Source organism: Rhinoderma darwinii, chromosome 1, assembly GCF_050947455.1.
Source record: "Rhinoderma darwinii isolate aRhiDar2 chromosome 1, aRhiDar2.hap1, whole genome shotgun sequence".
NCBI classification, from domain to species: domain Eukaryota; kingdom Metazoa; phylum Chordata; class Amphibia; order Anura; family Rhinodermatidae; genus Rhinoderma; species Rhinoderma darwinii.
Genome location: NC_134687.1, coordinates 427820344 through 427835429, shown reverse-complemented (window position 1 = coordinate 427835429; position 15086 = coordinate 427820344). Strand labels below are relative to the sequence as shown.

The window sequence follows — 15086 nt, the reverse complement described above, 5'->3', positions numbered from 1 at the left end:
TACACTGGACGATTATCGGGCAGTGATCACTGGTGTGATATGAGTAAAATATAACATTTATTTATAACGCTCTAAAAACAGGGGTACAATCACCACTGTGAAAAAGCCCCACCGTGTGTATAAAAACGTATTAAATAATAAACTGAGTTCTAATTCAATTGTGAACCTCCTATAGCTCAGTGTTCAACAAGAATATCAATACGGAATCAGCATTTGAAAAATGGGCATAACAATAGTCTTGACCCTAATTCACACTAGAGTCCGTGATAACCGCACCGGAAGCTCCTAGTGTTGAGGTAAACAAACAATGCTGGTGTTCCCTATGCTAAAAAATTCCTATTCACAACCGACCCTACGCGTTTCAATACTCATCATCAGGGGTCTGTAGCTTGGTCACTCTAGCCGGGATGCCAGCGATATTTAGTTCAGCAGCAGGTATTCTGCTGTACTCCACGGAAGCATGCTCGCATAGATGTCAGCGGCATGAATTAGAACTCAGTGTTTACTATTTAATACGTTTTTATACACACGGTGGGGCTTTTTCACAGTGGTGATTGTACCCCTGTTTTTAGAGAGTTATAAATAAATGTTATATTTTACTCATATCACACCAGTGAATCCTTTAAAATTATGTTGTGGGAGCACAATTGAATGTATCTTTGAAATACAGTGAATTCGGGCAGTGATCAGAAGATGAACGAGCAAACGCTCGATCATCTGCTGGTTGTATAGTTTTAAAAAAGTGAAGTATTATCGTTGTCGGCAGCACATCTTCCTGTGTGAACAGGGAGATGCGCTGCCGACATGATGTTTTGGGACGAGCGATCGAAGTAACGACCACTTGTCCCCATCCACAGCTCCGTGTGACGGGAGCAAACGAGCGCCGATGTCTCGTTGATCGGCGCTCGCTGCACAAGCCGCTTATCGGCTGGTGTAAAAGTGCCTTAACCCTAACCGCAGGCGTAATTTAGTGACCTCGGGAGTCGCTCAGCAGTGTCCAGCAGGTAATGCTGCAGCGCTTTATAGTGTAATGCCCCATGCCACACAACTGTAGAACTCATCCGTAATTACGGATCCATTCATTTCTATGGAAGGTGTCCGGGCCATAGAAGGCTTCAGTAAAATATAGGTCTTGTCCTATATTTTTGTTTTACAGACCGTGCTCCCATACTTTATAATGGAAGCACGGCCTGCTAATGCGGTAGACTATCTGCGGCCGGCCGTAGCTGTAATCACGGACAGGTCCCGTTCTTATATAGTGATACTCAAATGAGGAATGACTGGTTCCCTTTCTTACTTATATATAGTGATACTCGAATGAGGTCATCATATTTGTGCACATTCTTTTCCATGTAGAGTATAACCAGCAACTCCGTACTGTACTTGTATATAGAATGAGTGCCCGGTCATAATTTCTGTGGTGCTCCGTATGTATATATGTATGTGTTTCCTCTTCCCTCCAAGTATATTTACCGTTGCTATTCTTTTCTATGTATGGTGGTTACCTCATACCAGCAACCTTATGTGGAATTTGTATGTGATACGCACAAGTAAGTCTTAAGAATTTGATAGGGGTGTGTTTTTTTGTTTTTTTTTCAAGTACATCATTCTTGTGTAGACATATAGCAATCTGTACTTTACAGGGATATACTAAACACTGTAGCCTTTAGGACTCAGTCCAACAACTACAGAAGTCAATTTGAATTTTTAAATAAAAATTTTAATAGACCTCAATAGAAACCCTCCAAGAAAGATTCCAGCCGCTTGGGTATAGTTCATCTGAGATACATTTTACAGTTTAGTTTTTTTTTTTTTATAAATTTTGCTCTTGAACAGAATAGTAGTTTCAAAGATTGACGACAATGTACACCTTTGACATTGTGTTTTTTGTTTTGGTTTTTTACAAAAATGTCTGTGTGATTGGTGTAACTTCCTACATACGTTTTATGAAAAACCCTTTTTACTTTGAGATACAGCTGCTTTGTATCCTGTATATAGAGCAGCTGTATAGTTCGCAAAGACCTGAATCTGTCATGTCTGACATGCAGAATCCACCTGTAATCGATCACATTAAGTTATGAACCTAGATGTGATTGGTAACCGCTCGATCCTGCGTGTCGGACACTGAACCAGTCCGTGTTTCTTCTTAATAAAAATGTCCAAGGTGTACATAGTAGAATCAGTTTCACGATCTAGATGGCAAAAGTGCTGACGTTCATAGCTGGCCTTGTGTAGATCTTGGTATTTTTATGTAGCAGAAAAATGCGGTGGCCAGATATGTTCTTCTCTGTAGTTATTGTTGTGCCACACAACAAGGCAATATTTGAACTTGGCGTTACAAGGACATACACCCTTACAGGACATCACAGATAACGCGAAGGCCTCAAGTGGGCAGGAGGCTTTACGGCAACACACTGAGTCACCTGTGGTGACTCTGAACCTTTAAGCCGCATGGATTCCATGTGCCACCAAGTGGAGCACTGCAATGTCAGAGATATTCTTCCCTAGAAGCAATGATTCTAGGGTTTATTACCTCCATAATATGGCGTCCGATGGAACATGGCACAGCCAGATTCCAGCTTTTATTTTGGTTTGATTGGTTTTAATGAGCAAGAATGACACTTCTTAGGCCCCATGCACACGAACGTGCTTTTGCGGCCGCAATTCCCCCGAAAATCCACGGGAGAATTGCGGCCCCATTCATTCCTATGGTGCCATGCACACGTCCGTGGTTTCCACAGTCCGTGCACGGCCCCGGAACCCGGACCGCAGAGAGAACGGGCAAGCTTTATTACGGCCGTGTTCTGCGGTCCAGGCTCATAGAAAATAATGGCCGCGGCCATGTGCATGGCCTGCGATTCGCAGGCGGTTCGCGGGTGACTCTGTGGCTGGCCGATCCGAAAATCACGGCCGTGCACATGGCTACGGTCGTGTGCATGAGGTCTTAGACTTTTTATACATTTGCGTCAGAGGCACCAATTGCAGATTCTGGCATATTTGTAATCCTGCATACAGTGAAGGAAATAAGTATTTGATCCCCTGCTGATTTTGTAAGTTTGCCCACTGTCAAAGAAATGAACAGTCTAGAATTTTTAGGCTAGGTTGATTTTACCAGTGAGAACTAGATTATATAAAAAAAATCACATTGTCACAATTATATATATTTATTTGCATTTTGCACAGAGAAATAAGTATTTGATCCCTTTGGCAAACAAGACTTAATACTTGGTGGCAAAACCCTTGTTGGCAAGCACAGCAGTCAGACGTTTTTTGTAGTTGATGATGAGGTTTGCACACATGTTAGATGGCATTTTGTCCCACTCCTCCTTGCAGATCATCTGTAAATCATTAAGATTTCGAGGCTGTCGCTTGGCAACTCGGATCTTCAGCTCCCTCCATAAGTTTTCGATGGGATTAAGGTCTGGAGACTGGCTAGGCAACTCCATGACCTTAATGTGCTTCTTTTTGAGCCACTCCTTTGTTGCCTTGGCTGTATGTTTCGGGTCATTGTCGTGCTGGAAGACCCAGCCACGAGCCATTTTTAATGTCCTGGTGGAGGGAAGGAGGTTGTCACTCAGGATTTGACGGTACATGGCTCCATCCATTCTCCCATTGATGCAGTGAAGTAGTCCTGTGCCCTTAGCAGAGAAACACCCCCAAAACAATGTTTCCACCTCCCATGCTTGACAGTGGGGACGGTGTTCTTTGGGTCATAGGCAGCATTTCTCTTCCTCCAAACACGGCGAGTTGAGTTAGAGCCAAAGAGCTCAATTTTAGTCTCATCTGACCACAGCACCTTCTCCCAATCACTCTCAGAATCATCCAGATGTTCATTTGCAAACTTCAGACGGGCCTGTACATGTGCCTTCTTGAGCAGGGGGACCTTGCGGGCACTGCAGGATTTTAATCCATTACGGCGTAATGTGTTACCAATGGTTTTCTTGGTGACTGTGGTCCCAGCTGCCTTGAGATCATTAACAAGTTCCCCCCGTGTAGTTTTCGGCTGAGCTCTCACCTTCCTCAGGATCAAGGATACCCCACGAGGTGAGATTTTGCATGGAGCCCCAGATCGATGTCGATTGACAGTCATTTTGTATGTCTTCCATTTTCTTACTATTGCACCAACAGTTGTCTCCTTGTCACCCAGCATCTTACTTATGGTTTTGTAGCCCATTCCAGCCTTGTGCAGGTCTATGATCTTGTTCCTGACATCCTTAGAAAGCTCTTTGGTCTTGCCCATGTTGTAGAGGTTAGTCAGACTGATTAATTGAGTCTGTGGACAGGAGTCTTTTATACAGGTGACCATTTAAGACAGCTGTCTTTAATGCAGGCACCAAGTTGATTTGGAGCGTGTAACTGGTCTGGAGGAGGCTGAACTCTTAATGGTTGGTAGGGGATCAAATACTTATTTCTCTGTGCACAATGCAAATAAATATATATCATTTTGACTGTGATTTTTTTTTTTTTTTTTTTTTTTTTTTTTTTTTTTTAATATAATCTATCTCTCACTGGTAAAATTAACCTAGCCTAAAAATTCTAGACTGTTCATGACTTTGACAGTGGGCAAACTTACAAAATCAGCAAGGGATCAAATACTTATTTCCTCCACTGTATGTTAACATAGAACAGGCTTTTTTTTTTAATGTATGAGGTCCGTTTCGATTTTGTTAAATTAAAAAAAATGTGTGCACTCATCTATTTTACTGTCACCCGTGTGAACTCGTACACCGGTATTACAGAAGGTAAATGAATAGATTTACGTTTGGAAACTAGTTTACTGGTTGCCCAGAGTTCTGAGTAAACCGCTTGGAACTCTCACACCGAGCTACATTCATAAGACCATTTACGTTTAAAACTTTTTTGTACCCTGTTGACGTAGCCAGTGTAAGACTGTAGGGCTCTATATAAGCATACTTGACTGTACTGTCTTGACTTGTCCAAGTATGCAGCCAGGATGCATGCTGAATATTTTCTCAGAATTGTAAAGTATCAATACTCCATGAAATTTAACCTAATCTTTTATTGTCTGTGGACGAAGAGAAGTAATTTTTTTGCTACCGCAATAAAAAGGCCTGTTATAGGTTTCTGGCGATGGCTAACTGGCTTTAATTTTTATCATCACTTTACCAGTCAATTTTATGAGATGACTGTTGGCACATGTGTCTTTGTGGTACTCCGAATACAAAATCGGTTGTGGCTTCCCTTTTTCCCGGACCCCAGTGTTAAGCATTGGGGTTTCCAATTTCATGAACCGTTTCCATTTTCTGGCTAAATCACTGTAGGGTAAAACTGTCCTTGTACTTTCTCATAGTAAAAGGAAGGAGGATGATCACCACTTGTGCTGCTGGTGAGATGAATAATTCTTGTTGGTGCATTGGGGTGGGTGTCTTTCCAAATCTGGCCATACAGATCAGATAAGTCGTCCGAACCCACTATGCATGTTTATGGCGGAGTCGTGTGAAGTGTTGTAGTCAATGCACCTAGAAATCTGTTCTATTGAGGTCTATAAAAACTAAAAATTGGGCAGGAGGAATAGCTGCTGTCCGAACGAGCGTGTATAGCCACCTTTAGTTTGACGCGAGCATACACCCCTTGTTTCTAGAAGACTGAATGCCGTTACATGATATCTACATTCTGTTTGTACATGTATACGAAAACGCTGCTTTTTGGTGGTGTTGCGCTCATTTTGACATTGAGTGCCAATGACAGTGACTTTGGGAAATATGAGCAGCTGGATGATTTCTGAGTCCTGGAATTGTTTGAACAAGTAGTCTGGAAATGTCAATCTTGTTGTAGCAAATACAACCATGCAAGAAAAGTAAGGTTTGATGTAGATCTAACCTGAATCCGTGGTTTTTAATGCAGTTCTATGCTGATCAATAGTGGGCTACTCTGAAATGGTACATGAATAGCATTGGGGAGATTAGTGATGGTGTTCATGTAGTACTCTATAGCTCCCAAATCTACTGTTCCACTATCAACCTGATCATTTCTTGGGTTAACTATTGCCCCATGTATGGCCGGTCGGAGATTATTGTTCTGTTTTTCAGCTGAATGCAAGTGAAATGTCAGAACATGAAAATTGCTCAGAGCAATTTATGCAGCAGCTGCTGAATATGTAATGTGTGAATTCAAGCTATCCTATGTCTATAGCTGCCTTGAGAAATGTGCCCATCTTTAGGATCACGGTCACAATAGATTAAGTCGTCTTGTAAGGCTTCGTTCACATCTGCGTCGGGACTACGTTAATGGGCTCCGTCTGGGGAACCCATGAACGCAATCCAAACTAACAAATGGAAACCATAGGTTTCCATTTGCATCACCTTTGATTTCAATGGTGACAGATCCGGTGCAAATGGTTTACGTTTGTCACCGTTGTGTAAGGCTTCCGTAGTTTTGACGGAATGAATAGCGCAGTCAACGGTATTGATTCCTTCAAAACGACGAAACCCTTACACAACGGTGACAAACGTAAACAGTTTGCACCGGATCTGTCACCATTGAAATCAATAGTGATGCAAATGGAAACCTATGGATTTCGTTTATGGGTTCCCCAGACAGAAAGCTCCGACGGAACGTAGTCCCGACGCAGGTGTGAACGAAGCCTTAAATGTGTAACTGATGGCTAAACTGTCCTGTTTACTTTGCAAAGAGCTCTAAAACAAAGGGCTCCTAGTATGAAAAACTTTTCATTTTCCCTCAGTTTCACAAAATATTTAGTCACTTCCCTATCTAAAATCCACTTCCTCTGTTGTTCTCAAAGGAAATTTCTCATGAAGTTAGCAGGACTTCCTTCTACTTCTCAACCGCAATCATGGTGGTTCTGTGTTTTATCATTGCTCCTTTCAGCAAAACGCATATAGGCTGAATTTACACGCCGCGTTAAGGTGCATATTTCGGGGTTTTTTTTGTCTTTTAGTTAGTAAGGATAAGGGATGTATTTTACAGGGCTTAAAGGGGTTGTCCAGGATTACAAAGTCTGTTTTTTTCGTTTTTTTCCCCCAGAAACAGCACCACTCTGGTTCATGGACTTTCTGCTATTGCAGCTCAAGTGAATGGATGTTTTTCTCTAATGCCAACCACTATGGCTAGGTGTGATCCGATTACTGGGGAGAAAGGAGACCCTTTCTCCTAATACAACAGACTTCAGTTTTGCATCTGTTGTAATTTACCATCGCAGTAGATGTGCCTTTTGTAGTGCACTTTGTACAAAAAAAATTATCTTTTTTAAAAACCCATTCAGCAAATATGAATTAAAGCCACATTGTGTTTAGAGCTTGCTGCTTTTTGGATCTACCATGTTTTTTCTCTACAGACTATAAAAAAAAAAAACCATGTGAAAACCGCAAACCGTTTCATGTGATCTAATCACGTTTGCTTCCTGCCACACACCACACACACACGAGTGTACCCATAGAGCGTATTTAATGGGCACAATCCTAGTGTCAGTACAGCCAAGCACTGTACGCTGTGAGCGTGTGCCCTGGTCAACGCCGATATTACTTGAGAGAAATCTAGCCGTTGTATAATTCCTGGATGAGTTTATTTTATTATTGTAATAAGTGCCAGAGCCACTGAAGAGTAACGGTTCTATTCTTGTACTCGCCCTAGAGAGAGAAGGCAATGTCATCCTAGAAACTAACAAAACCTGGACATAAAAGGGTAATAATTTCCCTAGGTGGATTACTGATTTTGTGTGGGTACGGAGAGTGGTTACCGAACATGGCAATCTCCCAATGAGCGGTGTGCGGCTGAAAACTATTTTTGGCCATATAAACGTGTTTGAATGTAAATCTTCTATTATGTAGAACAGGCTCTTTGTGGGCATTTATAACCCTATGGCGCTGGGGAATAATATAGCTGAAGATGCTTTGCCGATATAGCTGGGTGGAGCAGATTTCTCAAGTATGTAGATATATTGCAGATATCCAACAAACCAGGCATGCTTACTAAGGCAAACCGTTCTGCAGCGATCTAGAACATGGACTTTATTTCTTTACTGTATTGCTTATGCGTTGCCCATGGTTATTAAATATATCCTTATTTATTTGAGTATTGCCTCCATAATGGGCACGTGTTGGATTGATGCAATGATTGATATCCGGTAGCTTGTTTCTTTCTGGCAGTGAAAAGGTTACTCTTTAGCATCCATGCCGTTGATCCGTTGCCAGTCCTAATTGGCTGCGTACCAGTGGCAGACGCTTCCTTTATTATTCTTTTCTTCTTGAAGTCTCTGCAGATCTGATGTCACTACTGCTCTGGGTCATAGAGGGAACAAAGTCTAGAGATGCTAGTTGGGGGGGGGGGGATGCATGCATTTTACTCTTGCTTTCCTTAAAACATTGCCCTGTAGCCTATGAAATCTTCAATTATGTGTATAAAGCACTGAAAGCTTGTTGCCTCCATTCCTGGCTTGTGATATTTCCAGATTGTTTAGGAAGCCTTAGAAAGGGATTCTTTTGTGGACTGGAGGTGACCCGGTTTTTCCTAATGTGCAGTGCTTTAGATGAAGCATACTTTTGTGTGTATGACTATAGCCAATGACGCTATGTCCTTTATGGCTGAACTACATGCCCATGTACTAAATCCAAAGCGCACTGTCCAATATTTGTCACTTGGCTCCATAATTTGCCTTCTGGATCTTCGAACCCCTTACCCTTTTGTTTTTGTAATCACTGTAGTCCAACCATGCTCCTCAATCGCCAGGTAAGTCTGTACTTCAGCTCTTGTCTATTTGGGAGGTGCAGATTTACCTGCATTGATCTTTCTACAGTAAGGATGAGTGAATTGTTTCGCTTGACTTGCAGATTTGTCAGTCCAATGGGTAAATAAATCGGTTTATTGTCCTAAAAACAAATGCCAAAGTGAATTTCGGACCTGGCAAATTGATTCCACCAATGCATTTGGCAGATGGGGCACAAAAAACTAGTGTAAGCTTGCTGTCAATCATGTAGGTGGAAGCAGGTGACACTGATGTAATTTTTAATTTGGGTATTCACCCACTTTAATAATAGCGCCCGCACTGCTTCCACCTCACCCTCAGATTTACCTTTGTAACCCTTTGCCTTGCAGGTATGTTTTCGTGTGCTTTCTTTTGAGTTGGCAGTAGAGATTAATTTACAGGTTGATGTGTAGACAACTTGAACTCTGATAAGACTAATCTATCACTAATCTCTAAATTTTGTTTGTGTGTGTATATGTGTATATATATATATATATATATATATATGTATGTGTATATATATATATATATATATATATATATATATGTGTATGTATGTGTATATGTGTGTGTGTGTGTATATATGTATATATAAATAAATTATACTGACTGTTTTCTTTTTTGTATTTGTGTACAGAAACAATGAGGCGTGTGGTTCGACAAAGTAAATTCCGGCATGTCTTTGGGCAAGCCGTGAAGAATGATCAGTGCTATGATGACATCAGAGTTTCCCGTGTTACGTGGGATAGCTCGTTCTGTGCTGTTAACCCCAAATTCGTTGCCATAATAATAGAAGCCAGCGGTGGCGGAGCTTTCCTGGTGCTGCCATTACTGAAGGTAATTTTGAAGAAATATTTTTATTTTTTTATAGTTTTCCACGAAGGACCAAATTGAAACCTGCATCTTCTAGTTGATGGCCAGTTCCTCCTCCTTTTTTTGTTAGAATTTTTTTTTTAATTTGGGATTCCTGGCTGTTACTTCTCTTGTATAATTTTTCATGTGTATATACACCCACTGGTTACCAGCACAATTAAGTGTACTATTGTGAGCATTTTGCCAGAATTGTGAAAAAACAAACTAAAAACACCTAAAAAAAAAACACAACCAAAAAAAAAGCGCCCCACTCCACACGTGTAGCTGCTTAACACAATTGCTTTTGAGGAATAAAAGGTGGATAACATTAGGTTCACTAGTTGCTGTAGTGTTCCACACATGCATTTTGCGCAAATTGCTGCACACCGTTTTTAATGTGTTTTCACCTGTAACTGCGGCAATTTGTGGTTAAATGCGTGTTTTTCAGGCGGCGTGGCACCACCACCAGTGTGTGAAGACAGCCTTTCAAGCCTCTAAGAGCATTAATGTTACCCTTATTGGTTGTCGCTGATCTTGCCCAGAAGGAAACAGATGAACAGGATTTATAACAACTCCACTGAAGAAGATGGCTCATGGAGTTATTTACTTAAAGGGGTTGTACAGAATTAGAAAAACATGGCTGCAACAGTGCCACCCCTGTCATGGTTTGTCTGGAATTGCAGCTAAGCTCCTATGAAGTGAATGGGGTTGAGCTACAATACCATACTAAACCTGTGAACAGGTGTGGTGCTGTTTTTTGAAGAAAGCTGCCATGTTTTTCAGTGCCTGGACATCTAATTTAATTGCGCCTATACGTATTTTTTTTATGGGGTAAAGCTCTCAAGCTGTGATCTAATCCAGTGTTCAGTGGCAAATGATAGATGCGTTGAAGGGGGTTACCTCCATGAGTAACATTCATCACTAATCTACAGGATAGGTGATCAATGGGGTCAGATAGCGAAGACCCCTGCGATGCCAAAAATCCTGTCCCTCATCTGAGAGGGAGGTCATGTGACGTTTTTTGGGGGTACATGTACTAGCAAAGATCTATTGGTCATGCCAGTCTTTCTAGCATGAATGCGAGTTATCTGCCTGGTTGCAGCTCGCCAGGCTTGTTGTTTTTAATGTTACCATTTGCTTACCGATGGGGAAATGACATGCACTATGTCTCCATATGTTTCTTGGTATGTGTCTACTAATGTTAATCATAGAGTGCAGCTTGTATAAACATGAGTTTGTTCACACCCTTTAATGAGTGATCTCTTGTTCTGTACTACAGTGGTTTAATGGTGCCCTTGTCTGGTGCTCTTGCAGATGAACCTCACCTTTTGCTTGCTTTGATATGTTTGTGATCTTGAATACAACTGATCTGGTATTTTAAGGGGCTACTTCGGTTACTCCATGTTAAAGGGGTTAACTGAGATTAGCACAATAGCGCCGCTTTTATCCATGGGCTTTGTCTGGCATTGCAGCTCAGCCCCATAATGGGGCATCTTGAGCTGCTCGTCTAGCATGGCTCTCTGCTGTGAAAGCCTGCAGTTGTCTATTAAATACCGTGGAGATACATTTTGCATATTGAAATAAACGTAATGGTTTGTCCTGCAGTCCCCTACAGAAACCGTAGTGGGGCCCTTATCAGATTGCCTCCTGTGGACCTATAGTGTTAAAACACAGGTATCCACATTGGCCTCTGCCCCTTTGTTAATTCTAACAGATTTGTTTTTTGTGATCTCTTAGGCCTTATTCACACGACAGGGTTTCCAGCCGCGTGACGGCCGTTCAAAAAAACAGCCGTCACATGGCTGCAATAGGAACAATAGACCCCAAATGGGGCTATTCACACGACCGTTTTTTTGACGGCCTGGGAAACCGGGCCGTCAAAAAATGGGACATGCCCTATTTTCGGCCGTTCTCCCGGGGTGTCTGCTCCAGGAGAAGTCCCTGCCTTCACTGTCCATATATGAACAGTGAAGTGAGGGACTTCTGGAGCCATCCCCTACAGGAAGGTAGGGAGGGGGGTGCCATCTATGGGGGGTGACTATGTACAAGAGGGCTTTGTGGCATTGCCTACAAGGGGGTCTATGGCAGTATCTACAGAGGGCAGTTGTGGCAAAAAATGTACAAATTAAATTCATCCGATTTTTATAACTGACATGGAAAAAAACCTGATACAAAACGGGTCAAAATCGGCCGTTAAAAACGGATACACGGAGCGGAAACGGAACGGATGCGAAATGGCCGGGCTAAATGGGCAAAAACGGCCGTTTTTATCAGCCGACACTTAGGCCTTATTCACACGACAGTGAAAAAAAATGTCCATTTAAAACTGATCAACTGTCAGTTTTTCATGCCCATTTTGCATCAGTGTGTCTCTAAATTTTCATCCGTTTCAAGTCCATCTGTCCGTTTTTAATGGCCGTTTGACATCCATTTTGCATCAGTTTTTCATGGCCGTTAAAAAAACTGATGAATTTCATTGGTCAGGCTTTTTTTGTCCCAGCCCCCTGAAAACAACCAAAGGAAGGTCACATGTTCACCTAGACAATATTTACAGCCTCCCTGTAGATGATGCCACACACCTCCCTGTATATGATGCCACACACCTCCCTGTATATGATGCCACACAGCCTTCTTGTATATGCCACACGCCTCCCTGTAGATGATGCCACACGCCTCCCTGTACATGATGCCACACCAGCCTCCCTGTACATGATGCCACACCAGCCTGCCTGTACATGATGCCACACAGCCTTCTTGTATATGCCACACGCCTCCCTGTATATGATGCCACACCAGCCTCCCTGTAGATGCCACACCAGCCTGCCTGTAGATGCCACACCAGCCTGCCTGTAGATGCCACACCAGCCTGCCTGTAGATGCCACACCAGCCTGCCTGTAGATGCCACACCAGCCTGCCTGTAGATGCCACACCAGCCTGCCTGTAGATGCCACACCAGCCTGCCTGTAGATGCCACACCAGCCTGCCTGTAGATGCCACACCAGCCTCCCTGTAGATGCCACACCAGCCTCCCTGTAGATTGTGCCACATACTCACGAGAGCAGCGCCGTCTCTCCTCTTCTTCACTTTTGGTCACTCGTCTGCACGGGATCTGGCAAGGCAGCGCGACGGGGCGATGACGTCATCGAGGCGCCTTCAAACCCATGAAGACGAGTGACCACACGTGAAGAAGCGCCGCAAACGTGAGTATGCCAACGATAGCCAGCAAGGGAACTAGTAGTTCCCTTGCCAGTCCCCATGTAACAGATCCGTTTTTAACGGTTGTTACATGTTGACAGCCGTTAAAAACGGATCCATCGACTTCTATGGGGGCCGTCAGGCCGTTAAAACGGCCAAAAATAGGACATGTCCTATTTTTTGACGGCCATTATTCACGGGCCGTTAAAAAAACGGCCGTGTGAATGCACCCATAGAATATCATTGTTCTGAAAACGGCCATGTGAAAGCCGTTAAAAGGACGGCCATCACACGGCCGTTTTTCACTGTCGTGTGAATAAGGCCTTAGGCCTCATTCACACGACAGTGAAAAACGGCCGTGTGATGGCCGTCCTTTTAACGGCCTTTTCACATAGCCGTTTTCAGAACAATGATATTCTATGGGTGCATTCACACGGCCGTTTTTTTAATGGCCGTCAAAAAATAGGACATGTCCTATTTTTGGCCGTTTTAACGGCCTGACGGCCCCCATAGAAGTCAATGGATCCGTTTTTAACGGCTGTCAATACATGTAACAACCGTTAAAAACGGATCTGTTACATGGGGATTGGCAAGGGAACTACTAGTTCCCTTGCTGGCTATCGTTGGCACACTCACGTTTGCGGCGCTCCTTCAGGTGTGGTCACTAGTCTTCACGGGTTTGAACGCGCCTCGATGACGTCATCGCCCTGTCGCGCTGCCTTGCCATATCCCGTGCAGACGAGTGACCACACCAGAAGAAAAGAGACGGCGCTGCTCTCGTGAGTATGTGGCACGATCTACAGGGAGGCTAGTGTGGCATCTACAGGGAGGCTAGTGTGGCATCTACAGGCAGGCTGGTGTGGCATCTACAGGCAGGCTGGTGTGGCATCTACAGGCAGGCTGGAGCGGCATCATGTGCAGGGAGGCTGGTGCGGCATCATGTGCAGGGAGGCTGGTGCGGCATCCTGTGCAGGGAGGCTGGTGCGGCATCCTGTGCAGGGAGGCTGGTGCGGCATCCTGTGCAGGGAGGCTGGTGCGGCATCCTGTGCAGGGAGGCTGGTGCGGCATCCTGTGCAGGGAGGCTGGTGCGGCATCCTGTGCAGGGAGGCTGGTGCGGCATCCTGTGCAGGGAGGCTGGTGCGGCATCCTGTGCAGGGAGGCTGGTGCGGCATCCTGTGCAGGGAGGCTGGTGCGGCATCCTGTGCAGGGAGGCTGGTGCGGCATCCTGTGCAGGGCGGCTGGTGCGGCATCCTGTGCAGGGAGGCTGTAAATAGTGTCTAGGTGAACATGTGACCTTCCTTTGGTTGTTTTCAGGGGGTTGGGACAAAAAAAGCCTGACCTGAAATCCATCCGTTTTTTTTTAACGGCCATGAAAAACTGATGCAAAATGGATGTCAAACGGCCATTAAAAACGGACAGATGGACTTGAAATGGATGAAAATTTAGAGACTAAGGCCTCATGCACACGACCGTAAAAACACCCGTTATTGCGGGTCGTTATTACGACCCGCAATAACGGGCTCATAGGCTTCTGTTAGCCACGGGTACCTTCCCGTTTGCTCACGGGAAGGTACCCGTGCCGTTAAAAAAGATAGAACATGCCCTATTTCATGCCGTAATAACGGCACGGGCATCCCATAGAAGTCTATGGGGCTCCCGTAATCATGGGTGGCTGCGTGTGTTCACCCGTGATTACGGGAGCGTTGCGAGGTGAGGCGAGGTCAGGGGACTACCCGGTCTGCAGGCCACAGCCCAGTGCCGTAACTACCGCCGGGACTACAATGAAAACTATGGCAGAGCGGGGAGGTATCTCCCCGCTCTGCCATAAACAAAAGGCATGTATCCCCTATCCTGTAAAAAATAAAAATAAAAGACGTTCATACTTACCGACAACTTCCTGCTTCCTCCAGTCCGGTCTCCCGCCCGTTACCTTGGTGACGCGTCCCTCTCGAAATCCGGGCCGACGTCCTGGATGACGTTTCAGGCCATGTGACCGCTGCAGCCAATCACAGGTCAATCACAGGCTGCAGCGGTCACATGGACTGCCGCGTCATCCAGGGATGTCGGGCTGGATGTGAAGAGAGGGACGCGTCACCAAGACAACGGCCGGGTAAGTATGAATTTCTTTAACTTTTATTACAGAAAAGGCTGTCCCTTCTCTCTATCCTGCACTGATAGAGAGAAGGGGCTGCCGATTAGTGCAGTGCTATTTTGCTGCCAAAAACGTGCTCGTAAATACGGGTGGAATACGTGTGACACCGGACCCATATTTACGAGCACGGGTTCGTAAATACTGGTGCAAAACGGGTGGAATAC

The 15086-nt window shown here is 44.3% G+C and overlaps 1 protein-coding gene across 4 annotated transcripts in view; it reads left to right on the top strand.

Moving 5' to 3' along the window:
* Positions 1-15086, top strand: part of CORO1C (coronin 1C) — a 79874-nt gene that overhangs the window by 28843 nt on the left and 35945 nt on the right. For all 4 annotated transcript variants that reach the window (XM_075830335.1, XM_075830327.1, XM_075830345.1 and 1 more), the window contains one exon: positions 9360-9559. In XM_075830335.1, the coding sequence (XP_075686450.1) occupies positions 9360-9559 (200 nt within the window). The remainder of the gene's footprint in view (positions 1-9359; positions 9560-15086) is intronic.